The sequence below is a fragment of the Ascaphus truei genome, chromosome 5 (genome assembly GCF_040206685.1).
Source record: "Ascaphus truei isolate aAscTru1 chromosome 5, aAscTru1.hap1, whole genome shotgun sequence".
Lineage (NCBI taxonomy): Eukaryota > Metazoa > Chordata > Amphibia > Anura > Ascaphidae > Ascaphus > Ascaphus truei.
Genome location: NC_134487.1, coordinates 72,825,821 through 72,840,830, shown reverse-complemented (window position 1 = coordinate 72,840,830; position 15,010 = coordinate 72,825,821). Strand labels below are relative to the sequence as shown.

The 15,010-nt window shown below is 38.2% G+C and overlaps 1 protein-coding gene across 1 annotated transcript in view; it reads right to left on the bottom strand.

Moving 5' to 3' along the window:
* Window positions 1-6,743: 6,743 nt before the first annotated feature.
* SAMTOR (S-adenosylmethionine sensor upstream of mTORC1) overlaps window positions 6,744-15,010 on the bottom strand; it is a 47,335-nt gene continuing 39,068 nt past the window's right edge. Inside the window, 2 exon segments of the mRNA XM_075600017.1 lie at window positions 6,744-8,661; window positions 12,086-12,200. Coding sequence (XP_075456132.1) covers window positions 8,035-8,661; window positions 12,086-12,200 — 742 coding nt within the window. The 3' untranslated portion in view covers window positions 6,744-8,034.

Genomic DNA, 15,010 nt, shown 5'->3' with positions numbered 1-15,010 from the left:
AACAGATAGAATTGGAAAATTGGGTACAAGGGATAAAGGGCTGGTGAGTTTCAGATTGAAATAGAGCAGCTTTAACATCACCAAAAATCAGCGAACGGCAGCAAACGGGTCACGCTCTTTAGCTGCCCTTCGGCTGCGCCAAAGGCTGTCCACCTTTGGGGCAACGCAGATGTACACTGGGGTGGTTCAGATTCAATGCAGCATATCTCTCAGGTGTCTTAGGTGTGCTCATTGTTTTGCACAAGAAACATTGAACTGGTAACTAGAAAGTGGAAATGGTCTGTTTTTAAAGCAACAATACTACTTTCCCCCTATTTTTTCTTTTTTTATATATGTAAAGCATGTGACTGTCCAATTCTACATTCTTACCTAAGATGGCAATCGTTTGGTGCTCCTGTTATAATTCTGTAACAATCCTGATTGAGTTTAACATAATGGCCACCTTTCAGTTTAAATCAATCCTTCAGTCGGTGTAACTCAGCAGCTACAATGTATCCTTATATTACTAAGGTAACTATGTTACAGTTTACAGCTAAAACTGCTAAGAAAATTGGCAACAAATTATCACAAAAAGGAAAGTGTAGCAAAGATCTTGTACTGCTTGGGATAAACCTGCTATAGAAATCAAAAATAGTTTTAAAATTGATTTAAAAATGGCATTAAGAGTTGAATTAAAAAAAAAATAAAAAACACTTATCTAATACTACCAAAATTTTCAGTTAAAAAAAGATATAAGATTTCAGATGTTTTGCTGCTTTAAAGGAAGCTAGGGGAGGGGGCTACATTCGTGAATAGTAGAGCTCAAAAGTATGCTGTGACAAAAGCATTTCCCAGCAGCTGGATTAGTTCAATGCCTGAGCTGCTGCCCTGGATGACAGGGTTGTGGGCTTTAATCTGTTGGGTCCGACACTAGTACCCCCATCATGATGAGGGTCTTAACAATCACTGATTGGTATTCAGGATATATTTTAGGATGTGTGACTCATTTAAATATATTTTCTACAGACAGTAGCCTATATCCCATGGTGCCTCAGGTATATTCATTTTTCAGCACATGCATCTCTCCCTAATTTATTTGGAGGGAGGTTTGAGGGGACATATATACGGTACATCTGGAAATACTATTAAGTTAAGAACTCCTCTCTCTACTCACTCTTCCTCCCCACAAGTGGAGTAAAAAAAAAAAAAAAAAAGTGTGTATTTCAGCTGTGATCTGCATTATGGAGCTATGAGAATAGCAGTTGTGGGCACAAAATGCAAGCTTCACCTTCCTTCGCCCAATCAAGCACTCTCAGAGCAGGAGTGACAACACATCTAAAAAATAAAAGGGTGTGTGCCAAGCATGCAAATTTTAAGTGAAACGTTTTTGTCTTTTGTAACTGTTTTGTCACAGAAATGGTGTTTGTGGTGGTGCTGTTTTTCATTAAAAATCAAAACACAATTTCAGTGACAAAACGCAAAGAACATGCGTGCTCTGCACACACCCCATTTTAGCTATTTGCACTTCTATATTTATACTAACTGTGAATTCCTTGTGTTTGTTTGTGTCTGCATGACAGTGTGGGTGAATGACAGGGTGTGAGTGTGTGGGTGACTGACTGACCTCGATCTGGGTTGGTGGGCGACTGACTGACCTGGGTGTGACTGACCTGGTTGTGTGACTTACTGACCTGGGTGGGTCTGTCAGTCAGTCACCCATGATCAGCACCCCCCCCCCCCTTCTCTCTCTCCCACCTGGTGCAGAGAGAATCCCCCTCTCTCAGTGGCACAGTGAGTGTGAGCCGCCCGGGGCAGGGCAGACCCCTCCTCCTCCTTTCCCCTCACCCCCACAGAACAGCCAATCAACCCCCCTCTTTTGGGGGTGTGGTATGGTGTGTGTGTGTCTCCAGCGCTGCATTCCTCCTCTCCGGTGACTCCCCCTGGTGGAGGCTGGCAACAATGACGACATTTTCTGCCAGCAGTGACGTCACTTCCGTCACCAGTGACTTCCGTCTCCATCTACTACATTTACTGCCAGGCAATTTTGCTCATATGGTAGGTGTGCCCAAAGACGTTTCACTTTAAAAAAAAAAAAAAATGGCACAGGCGATTTGGACATGCGATAACGGCTTACAGTATAGCAAAACATGCAAAATTACTTGTAAAATGTACTTTAGATGTGTCAAGTCACATTTTGAAGCCCCTAAATTTAAAAAAAAAATTTTTTGGCGCTAAATCCTTGTGCTGGGTTTTTATTTTATTTTACAATCCAAATGGACTAAGAAACCGTATTTTTACTCTAGCAGCTTTATCAGAGCAGTTTACCCTGGTCAGCACTTTTATATATTGAGTGTTTTTCCAGCACTATATTTCTTGTTTTTTTGCTTCTACTTTCATGTTGTAAAGTGCTGCATACATAAAATTATACATACTGTAATATGATTTTGAAACCCAATGTGCACTTGAGCCATCTATATTCTTATCTATACCCTTACCTATATCAATATTTATATCCTTAGCTATATCATTACCTATATCTTTCAAACATGGATGCCTCCTGACTTCGATGCCTGAACCAACATGGCTGCCGATACAGAAAGCCAGCCTCTGGTTGAGATGGAAATTGCTCACACTTGTTATCTTCCTTCATAAGGGTCCCATTATCCCCTCTCCTTACCTGTGCAAGGTTATTCTTGCCTTGTTTCATGCTGGTATCCCTATTTGCTGTGTTGCCTGCCTCAGACCTCTTGCTTTTTTCCTTCCCTGACCTCCAAACTGTGACCTGTAGTAAGCCACTGCACCCTGTCCTGACCCCAGAACTGGACCCCAGGATTCTTACTCATTCAGGATCTATATCACGAGTACGGATCAGTCTCCTGGACAGTAACAAGCGATGTACGCAAACGTAACACCCATGATTGCACACTTTCGAGGTAAGCACCTCAAAAACCTTCTGGTTAACACGGACCGATACACAAGTACAGTAATCCTGTTCACCGACCAGGTTGCATTAGATGCCTTGGCGGTATCACATACTGCAGCATGATTCCAGGCCCCAAGTTTAATCATCCTCATACCAGTAAACAATACACCATATGGCGGAGATTGACATCTTCATCCACTTATGTTGTGTACTTTATCCTTTGTTCATGTGGGCTCTATTATGTGGGTACATATGTTTGGCAGATTAACATTTTTTATTCTGTGTGTGCCTGTATCACTCCTTTTCTCTATAATGTGGGTAAAACACAACAGCAATTTAAAGAATGCATTACAGTCCATAGGTCCAGTATCAGGGCTGCTCTCCGGAATGGCAAAACTGACCAACCAGTTGCTAAACATTTTCTGACGTGTAGACACCAATTAACATCAATGCATGCCCTATCCGAGGAGGCAACACGTTTCTGGGTTCACAAGTTGAATACCAGCTCTGCTAAAGGTTTAAATACCCATCATCTATCATGCTTCCTGACAACCAGACTCATAATTGAGTTTTGACTTAATACATGTAGCTATTTGCCCAATACCTTCTGTGCCTCAGTTGGACATATACTGTCTACATGTCATGAGTTACTTTGTGATTATATTTGACCCTAGCAGCTGTATTGACCAGAGACATTTACACTGCCTATGTTGGATTACAAATGTGCCATTACATGATTGTTATTCTACCTGTGGCTTAGTTTGAATCTGTGAGGCAAGATTTGTTCTGTCCTCCCTGCTCACTGTAAATATGGACCTAGTGAGTGATTGACTTTGCGACAGCAGCATAACAGGCCAACTACTTGTTATTTCTGATGGCAATTAGGCTGTGTTCCCCATAGATGTGTGTTAGTAAACCAGTCAATGTCTGTGTACATCCTATGTAGGTACCCCTGTTTCTCTATGCAGTCCCATCACCTGATGAAAGTTCCATATGGGATCTGAAATATTATTTCACTGTTCTTGGCTGTCACATTAGATGGAGAACTTTCTTATGAACTTGTGAGTAGAGCTCTACTTTGTTTCTGTCTTTGGAGATACTGCACTTTGAAGAAATTGTTCATTCCTATACCTGAACTCTACTGTGGGGAAGCTATCATGCAATACTACTCGAGCAGTGGTGCGCCAGGTTTTTCTGGGAGGGGGTGTGCATGCAGTTGCAGAGGTCCCACGCCCCTCCCCAAGGCATTTAAATGAAATGCCGGGGGATCGCGTGAGGCCCCTGCAACTTCACTTAACGGGATTCAGAGGCTTGGTGTTGACGCATCGCCATAGCAACGCCGCATGACCCCGCTGCATCATTTGACAATCGTTGCCAAGGCGACAGCATCAAATGATGCAGCAGGGTCAGATCACATGAGTGAGGCGGGCAAGAGGTAAGGGGGTGCGAGCATGGAGGGTGGCAGGAACAGTACAGCTCAAATAGTTTGCACCGCCCTGTACTTGACGCAGGTGTACTACGAAACCCTCTGAATAGTGGTATTTGCACAAGTGCAGTCCTGATCTGTCCACTGCCAACAATGGCGCACTACCAGGGGACACATTTGTAAGAAGTCTTCCTATCGAGTCCTGATCTGTTCATTGATGTTCATAGAGCACCACCGGGGGGAGGGGGACAATGAGGTGGAGGATAATGATTGTCTCAATGATCATTTTACTTCTCTGGTATTGACTGAGACTGCCAAGCCAGTTTGAACCATGTTTGTATCCCATTATGTTAGATGCGTTTGTGCTTTTATTTTACACTCTGCTGTGTTCAGCTGTAACATTCTGATCTGTGGCCATTTCTTCTTTTGCACTTTGGGCCCCTATAGTTTGTCACATCACAACTAGGACACCACCGTGGTTTCACCTGGTCTGTGTGTGCCAAATCCACTGTGTCAAAGGGTTATGTGATGGTGTGACTGGTTTGTTATATTGTGCTCGAGAAAGGCCCATGTATGGGTCGAAACATTGTGCTATTAAAGCGCAGGGGGAGGAGAAAGGAGGGGGGGAAAAAAAAGGAGAAGAGGGGGGGATGAATAAAGAACAGAAAGATCAGCACACACAGTAGGGTAAAGATCACCCTAGTTGAAAGATGTTATACAAAGTGGTTATATGGGCCAATAGGAGGAATTATATGCTGTGCAGTTATATGGGCCAATAGGAGGAATTATATACAGAGGGGTTATATGTGACAAAAGGTGTTATAAAAGGCTGCACATAATTGACAGCCCCTTCCTATATGTGAAGCACTAGACAATAAAGACAAAAAAAAAAACAACAGCGCAAAACCGCAATGGTGAAGTATATAAAAATAAGTTTAGTGCATAAAAGGTGAATATTCTGCGTACATTAGATAGGTCATAGTCATATAGTGTGTGTGTACACACACACACACACACACACACACACACACACACACACACACACACACACACACACACACACACACACACACACACACACACACACACACACACACACACACACACACACACACACACACACACACACACACACACACACACACACACCAGATCGATCGTGTGGTAACCTGTTGTGTATATACACTACAGGCAGTCCTCGCTTTACAACGAATGGCTTATCCAACGCTAGGCAATGCATACCTATGTTCATTTTACAACGCCAAAACTGCTTATCCAACGTTCTTACGACGCTTTGCAAAGTTGTTTATGTATATATGTATATGTATATATGTATATATGTATATATATATATTATAAATGATGTTATATATATATATGTTATATATAATACAGTATATGCATTATATAATTTATGTGTGTGCTGCATATCTTATTGTCTGCGTAAAATATTTTGTGTATTTTAGCATTAAAAATGCCTTCAGGAACGGAACCTCTCATTTAAACAGTGTTCCTATGGGAAAACGTGTTTCGCTTTACAACGTTTCGCTATCCAACGCCATTTTGAGTAATGCATTGTGTCGGATAACCGAGTACTGCCTGTATATGACCTAACAGGTTACCACACGATCGATCTGCAGTGTGGTCACCTGTTGTATATATATACACTATATGCCTATGACCTATCTAATGTACGCAGAATATTCACCTTTTATGCACTAAAAACGTATTTTGATATACTTCACCATTGCAGTTTTGCACTGTTGTTTTTTGTCTTTATTGTCTAGTGCTGTTGGAATGCTGAGCCACCTTGTTTGATACAGCTGCAACCGTCAAATTATACGTATTTGTAGTTTTATTGTACACAGTATTTGTTCTATTAGGGTTACAAGGGTGCTCCTTATATTTACACTAGTAATTTATAGTATTGGAGGATCATTTAGCTGTGTACAGTATTTTTTCACTATATGTGAAGCACCTGCAAGCCCATGGTGTATATCAAGTTGCCCACCACTGGCCTATTCTGTTTTGTGGCTAAATTGAACTTTCACTTAGGGGGACAATACTTTATGCCACGGAAGCATTATTGTAAATTACCATTACTGTATACCCCTCTTATCTGACAAGTTCTTGCCCATCTCCACAAAGAACATGCTATAAGAGGTCAATTACTCGTAACATTGCTACAATCAGATTCTTAGAGCCAAGCGTCGAACTAAAACAAAAACTAACTAAATTAGCAAAAACCGTGACTGCAGAGATGTTCAGAGTAATGTCGTACATGACGTCCAAGCATAAATCAATAGGGGCAGCAGGAGCTGGGGAGTAGGTTGACAGTCAAAGGAAAGCAGATTTAAGACATAAAAATAAAGCTTACTAGTACATTTTTTTTTTTTTTTAAACTTCAAACAACAATTTTTTCCAATACATTGTATTGTTTTATTTAGGAAGTCAAACAATTGTAGCATGGCCATGGATTTAAGAGAAAATGCTTTTCACATATTTCTTTAATTGCAATACTGAATTGTATATAGCAATAAGTCATAACATTTCCAAACCATGTAATGTGGAACATTTTCCAGAAATGCTCCCTTAGTTTGTATTTCACAACAACGGGTGAAAACAAGAATGGGAATGTCAAATTAAGAGTAAATTACTATAAACCGAAAAAAGGTGGAAACTGTTTGAATTAAATAGCATATTACTTGAAATAAAGTGAGTCAATAATTGTGTTTCAGTGCAAGCCTCAGTATGAGGGACCATCATGAATAAAAAGAAAATCATCTACAAACATTGAGTTTGTGAAAAATTGCTTCTTAGTGATCTAAAAACAAGTGATTTGTTTTAAGCTGTGCAAAGTGCAACATACACTTCCCAAAACCAATATAGCTGCTGATCTGTGCTAGATGCTCATTAAACTAAATACAATGAAGTTTAAATGTAACAACTATTGGAGTCTAATCTAACAAAAAAAAACCAAAAAAAACTTATGTCTAAACATTTTGGATTATATGTGTGAAAATAATGTGACATCAGAAAAAGATAAAAAAAAAAAACCATGATGCAGATTTCTGGTTATCTTCCAAAATGGCAATTATGGGCTTAATCAGGTTCTTTTAGCAACATTACTCAATTATAGGCAAGACATTGCCAGGAGACTGGAAATCCCTCCCCCCCACACACACAGTCAAGTAATACGGAAAATAGTTTGGCAGCAAATGGTACAGTAGTAATAATGGACAAAATTAGTCAAGTATACCATGCTGGACCTAGATTTTTTAACCAAAAACACATACTGCCAAAATATTCTTTGCTCAGTGAAACCAATCATAAGAATGACATCTAAGATTCTCTCCATTGCCATTAACTTGCACACATGCAGCCAAAAAAAAAAAACGAGAAAAAAAAAAGTAGTAACTACTATTCAAAAAACAATTATGCATGTCAAAATCTACTAGTTTCTGCAGAACAGATGACAATTCCAAGAAGTCTTAAACTAGACATTTTAACAATGTTATGACAAAGTATTAGTAGTCCAGTTCTCAATTAGAAAAAAAAAAAAAAAAAAAACCTTTAAAATACAGACAATATAAAATAGCAAACATTGTAAACTTTCATGTATTTTTGATGGAAGCCCAAGTCTACGCATTGAGATTGTTAGTTTGGCAATATTGTTACTTAGGCTTTAAGCAGACCATAGGCTACACTAGCTTAAAAGTAGTATGGAATCTTCAAACTCATAGAAAGGCATTGAGCTGGTTTGACTGTCTCCAGAGTCTGAGTCATAAGGAGTGTCCGGCAGCTCCATGAAAGTGTAAGCTACATGTTCATCTTCAACTTCAGATCGCACGTAGCAGGGGGTGGAATAGCACTCATCCTCCACACTGTTGAAATCTTGAGGAATATGCAGCATCTCTGGATAGTTCCTGCTAACCAAATCACTTGTAGTTTTTAGCGAGGTTTTTCTAAATGACATGAGATGCATGTGAGAAAACTTGGAGTATGTGAAACGTTTGAAGCCAAGGGACTCTATGGCAATTCTCCAGCTCTTTATCATCATTGCGTGACGATTTTGATGGGAAGAATCTGGGGTGATTATGAGCAGCAAACCATTTAGTGCTAGGAGCTCGTGGGCCTTTTTACAACAAATCCAACGTTGGTAAGGGGAAGGAAAATAAGAAAGGAGGAGAGAGAAAACAACTACATGGAAGAGTTCTGCAGGTAAAGAATCAATGGGACTTTTCAGGTGTTTGAGGAAGGCATCAATAGCGTCTGGTGCAAGTTCAAGGGGCTGCTGTAATTGCAGGTTGAGGAAGTCACATTTGTATACACTCTAAGAAAGAAATATATACATATGTTAAGGCTTTAGCATAAACAAACACTCAATGTTAATTTAATGTGCATTTTATATGAAAATGTTTGAAAATCACAGCTAAAATATATAGCCCAGCTACCACAACAATACAATGTCATCGCTAAGCCAACAAAATATTTATGTAGAATGAGCATGCAATCGCTTGAAAATGTCAGCATCTACACATACTGAACTTTTAAAACCAAGATAGTCATTTTTAGTTGACAGTAGTGAACACCATCCTACTAAAGTGGGTTTCAATTTTTTAAAACCGGTGGAACTCATGACATTGTGAATATAAAGAACCCCTTAAAAAAAAATGAGTGTGCATCTGTGGGACCCCTAAACTATATCCTATGGTTAAAAAAAATAAATATATATATATATATATATATATATATATACTATTGCTGTGGAATGACATTGTGACAAATAAATTGTTTTATTTACAAAGTGTATCATGTATGAATAATGAACTTAAGAAAAAAGGCTAAACAGAAAATAGTTGAATAGAAAATTAGCTATTTTCAAATCAGGTCTCAGTGAAAGCCTGTGGAACACCAGAGTTACATGGAACACATGTGGTTGTTTCATCCAAGCATGTTTCCACTCTGAGGAAATCAGGAACTTCTTTCTTTTCCAATGAGTCCTATCTTTAATCTGTAATCTTCTTTAGACAAACTCTGTACAAATTATATAATCTTCACACAATCAAAATTAACAAAAAAAAGGTAGGGAGTCATCCTAAAGTACCTGTCATTTATTAGTCTTTTCTACTTTTATTTAAATGGGAGGATATACAGTAGTTATCAAAGTTTGTACTGCAACAAAAGAATGAATGCACAACTTACAATTATACTAAAAATAAATAAATACAGTTTTCCTTAATAGTTAGTTTTACAATAATCCATCCCTCATTTCCACACAAGTATTTTGGAATATTTTTTGAAGCACTCCATGCTCATGACCCGCCTATTAACGTCACAAAGGGAGGAATTCTTCTTCTGTTCCAATTACTTAATGTTCAGTAATTACTCACCAATTACTTCTGTTCCAATTACTTTAATGCTCATTAAACTAAATACAATGAAGTTTAAATGCAACAACTATTGGAGTCTAATCTAACAAAAAACAAAAAACAAAACTTGTGTCTAAACATTTTGGATTATAGGTGTGAAAATAATGTGAAACTGACAAATAAGATAAACACAACCACTGGATGTCAACAAGGGCTAATAGTGAGCCGATTGAACGTATAATAATATTAAGAACAAATGAATCAGGTAAGACTCGTCTTAGGAAGCCTCCAGTGAATGGGTCTTTTATATACACCTTTAATCTTTAGTTTTCTTTAAGTTTTTTTTTTTTTAAACTATCACTATTAAGTCAACGAATACCCTTTTTACCGCATGGTGGTACAAGTGATTTAGGATCGGGACTTTTTACCAAGATTAACATACAGTACACTTTGGTCGCTAACAAAACAGAGCATGATACAGAGTAAATGCAGAGGCAAATAAGATGTTTAATTTACTCTGGTTTCTCGATAGCCCATAATTTGCTTGCCCATCACTTAATTTACTTATCTCTTTTCTAACCCTTTTAATATTAATGTTTGAAAAAATCTATTGCTTACTTTTGGCTTGGAACTCTTTTCGTATTCTATTTTGTTATTCTGATTTCCCTTTGAAACGTTTGTTAAATTCATTTGTTTTGAAGTCATACCTCCATCCATTCTTGCTTTAATTTAAATCACATGCAATGTTTCAATGTGTTGTTATTTTATATCTTTCTTACATCATGCTTTTACACAGATTACTGTAAATATCCACAATGTACTTACGACCTGCATTTATCTGTTATATTGGACTCCTTAATTGGAGGCTGTTCCTTACGCAATGTTACACATCTCTAAAATTAACGGTTTGTGTTACCAAGTAATGCGATTAGAGAAATTAATTTGAATGACACCATATTAAAACCTCTAGGAACTATTGTGATAGGATTGTATCAGTAGAATCGTGGCTTTGAGAAGATGCAGTGTAGTATAGGTCTAGTCTGTTCCTCAGGTTATTTGTGCCATAGAAATGTATTTTAGTAATTAAAAAGTAACTAGGTTTCTGCAGTTTTACTGCTAATAAACACCACTACCGTCAATGGCCGCGAGTCAAAGCACGATCCTCGCTGTTGCGGCGGTAATAACCGACATTAAAGTATAGTGCCGATTCGGCTAAGATAGTGTTGATCATTTGTTAGCATAACTGAAATCAACCCTAATTACAGTTATTCTGTCCTTTCCATTTGCACAATAAGTTTCACGATTAGTAATGTTTTGATTCCATGGCAACCCATACAGCTATTTCACTAACCCCTCCTCAAATATCTTCTTACAGTAGTATTTACATTTAAACATGACAATAGATTTACACTACCTCTTCCATTTATGCGATCCTTCTAAATTAGTGCACTCCTAGTCATGCCTTTTAGTGAACATGAGAATGCATCATGGATATAAAAGGAGTTTGGTATCTAAAGAGGTCTTGTATGGACTCACATTTGTTTAGATCACAAGCAGATACAGATTTCATACTTTCCATTTAAGTTTATAGCACTTACCTATGCATGCACACACGTGTTCAATTTCCTTAGCCAGCTATAAAATGTGCAGCCAGCTATAAAATGTGCCCAATTTTGTACAACACCAACAATAACATAAGGGTTAATAAGTATGAAAAACACCTACTCAAAAATGTTCACGTAGAACCAATTAAAATAAAGTGTATTCTTTTGCAGCATAACTGTTTTTTTCACTTGTATGAGACATCTGGATGCTTTGTACACTGATGCTACTTTCCAATATATAAATAGCATACAACGAATTACAGTGCTACAATCTACTTTGTAGGTCAGTGTAATTAATTTTAATCACCATTTTATAGGCTGTGACCATTAGCTTTCTTCTTCCTTTATGTATGTGATGATCACAATTACACAGTTAAAGAACAGTGTAGAATACATCATACTTTTGCATAGAATTACTAGTAAACTAAAATGTAAAAAAAAAAAAATCACCAACGATATTCACACCAAGAGTCACAATTGTTGGTTATTGATCTAGGTCAGAGGTAGCAAAGTACAGACTTTAAGGGCTGCTAAAAGGTCAGGTTTTGAAGGATCTCTGCTTCAGCACAGGTAGCTCAGTCGTCAACTTACTGAGCCACCTGTGCTGAAGGAGGGATATCCAGAAATCCTGACCTGTTAGCAGCCCTTGGTGAGCAAAACAATATTTCTACTGGTAATATTAAGCTTCCAGAAATGTACTCCTTGGCCTCAATGGCAGCAAAAATAGAGCATGTATGGTTAGTGAAAATTGATCTAAATCTATGCAAAACAGGACGATTACCTCCACAGCAGGGACAATGTCAATGCCAACCGTCAGGAATTCGTCAAACTTCAAAAATGGGTTAAAGCAGCTTCCAACATCCAGCAATCTAAGTTTCCCAGGAAGATGTAATGATCTTAAAAAAAAAAAAAAACACACAAGACAAACAAGTATATATTAAAAGTGTTACATACAGTTAAAAGCCCTTTCTTCACTCTTACACACAGGTTAATGTTCGTAATTTGCATAGAAAGTTGGGTGGTTGCCTCTCTGGTCTGGCCAAGGTTCGAGGAGAGGTTTGAAAACCACTGATTAAAAGCATGTTCGAGTAAGAATATTGGTTTGCGTTAATTGAAAATCAATTGTAAATCTAAAAATGTGGAGTTTTAAATTATACATGTACTGTACATTGTAAAATGTAAGGGTCAAGCGTAAAATATTATTTTCATTTATTTATATTGGTCAATGGTTTTTCTAATCAATTGCCAATCTTTAACACTACAGCTATTTCCGTCACTGGTCATTTGCAAGGGTTACAAAGTCAAAATGTACTAGCAAATACACCATTTTTTTAAAGAACCTAATTTATTGATCTTCCTTAAACATACATTGTCAAACTCACATTTAGCTTTTTTTTGGGGGGGGGGGGGGGAGGAGGGGGGAGTGAGGAAATTAAGAACACATCTTTATCCTGGCATTCGAAAGCAAGAGTGCTCGACAATCAAATGTTGCAATCAAACTCAAGATTACAATGTCTATTTAAGAGGGCTCCACGTCTTACAACGTTGAAAACCATGCACGAATAAAGTAAGTTAAAACCACGGAATTAAGAAGCTTGTGTAAAGTGTGAAGGTTGTTTCTGGAGACATTTATCTATACACATGAAGTTAATCTTTAGTCATCTCAGGGCACGGACAAATGTAGAACTGATGAATAAAACAGATTAAGAACTATGCACAAGAATGTCAAGCAAAAGTTTTGCCTGAAATGACTTGTTCCCATGGTAACTCCTAAACCAACAAAAATGTATGTAGTTCCTCCGAATATCGTCAATCTGCTGAATCTGTGCGATTGTGTGTACATTTCTAAAATCGCAGAAGAAATGGCAACTTTCCTTTACATTGCAATGAAATCAAACGCATAAGCACATACAGTGCATGAATTCTCCAACATGGTCAAGAAAAAAGGAGGACAAAATGATTACACTGCTTTAACCCCTCGTATATCAAAATGGGTCAGCAACATTGCAACACAATGCGTGGCTGTCCTCGGTGACACTGAAGGGGTTAAGACCGGGTGTATTGCGGAGAGCCTCAAAGCCAGTTAGGCGAAACGCTTAAGGTCGTTTCAAAAACACTGTATTTCTTTGCTAGTTATTATATATCAAATCAGCTTTATTGGCATTACAGAAACATTGCAGTATTGCCAAAGCATGAACAGAGCATCATTTCTACACAGTACAATGGGTAAGTTCGACACAGGGTTGTGGGGGTTAGTGGGCATCTCAGCCTGAGAAGTGCCGATATAGTGTTCAGCCAGTCCTGCTGTTTCACCTCCTTAGAGGACCACTATTTTTTTGGTTCTCTTCTATATTACTAAATTTCTGGATAAGAGCTGTGAGTTTCTCTAAGTGGGCACCAATTCAGAGTATTTTGTGCAGCAGAAAATAAGTTTGATCTTCTACCTCAACGCTATTCCACTATAAATGTATATTCATTGTACACTGCATAAAATCATTTTTACAAAGCAAGAAAAAGCATATGGCACGAAGACTGCTACAATTCATCTGTCCACTAGCTAGAGCAATTAGTCAAGCTAAAATAAGGACTCTAATTAATTTACAACTGTTTGTTAGTATGCTTTGTTCATGCATGAATAAATATGTACTGCTGCTGTAATAACATGCCAAGAGCAGAATTCAGCCATGTGGTAGTAGGTGAGAAGTTTAACTTTCGCTGGCAGAGGGTTCAAATTGAAAAGGCCCTGGAAGCCTGGCCACACTAGATGCTCTCATTTCTGGTTTTATATCTATGCCAACAAATTAACCTCTCCCCCCCCCCCCCCCCTCAAATTTCAAATTTAATTTCAAAAAAGCAAAAATGTGAGGGAGGCGGCTACAGAAAAAAGCCAAAAAGGAAATGTGAGGAATTAGAATACATAATATTATGGAAGTGGTGAGCTAATACTTCAATAATAAATCAAGGGGGCGGGTCATTTTTTTTTTTTTTTTAATTAGGGGAGGAATATTGGAAGAGAATTGGGGAAGGTGGAAGGGATGAACCCAATGGACTAGTACCCCAAACTATGAGAGATTGGGATCATGTTCTAAAGCAGAGGTTCCCAACTCAAGGACCACCAACAGTGCAGGTTTTAAGGCTATTCTCATTTGCACAAGTGACCCAATCATTTTGACTGAACCTCCAGTGCTAAAGCAGGGGTATCCTTAATGGTCCTTGATGACTGGAGTTGGGAACATCTGTTCTAAAGAATCAATGTACATTTCAAAAATCTAAGATCATATTTATTGACTAAACTATATACCCTGGACTGGTGCTATTAAGCAGAGTACAAGCTACAAAAAAGGAGAGCGGCAAACAAGAGTAGAGAATAAGGCTGTGTCCATGTTCGGGCAGACCGTGCGCACGCATGTGGAAGCGGGAGGGGACGCGCGTTTGCGCAAGAAATCAGTCCAAACTGATTACTTGGCGCGACAGGCCTGTCACGTGAGCAGGGAAAGCACCTGCACGGCTCAAATTACTATGGACGCAGCCTTAGGGAATTAAAACTGCAGCCTCATTTGTCACTGTTTATTGCAAATGCAGATTCTCAATTTACAAAACATTTTATAAAGTATATTTACAAAAACACTTTTTTTTAAGCTAAAAAATACAGGAAACCAAGTGCATATACAAAGGAAGTATAACAAGCCTTATTAAAAATAGCACA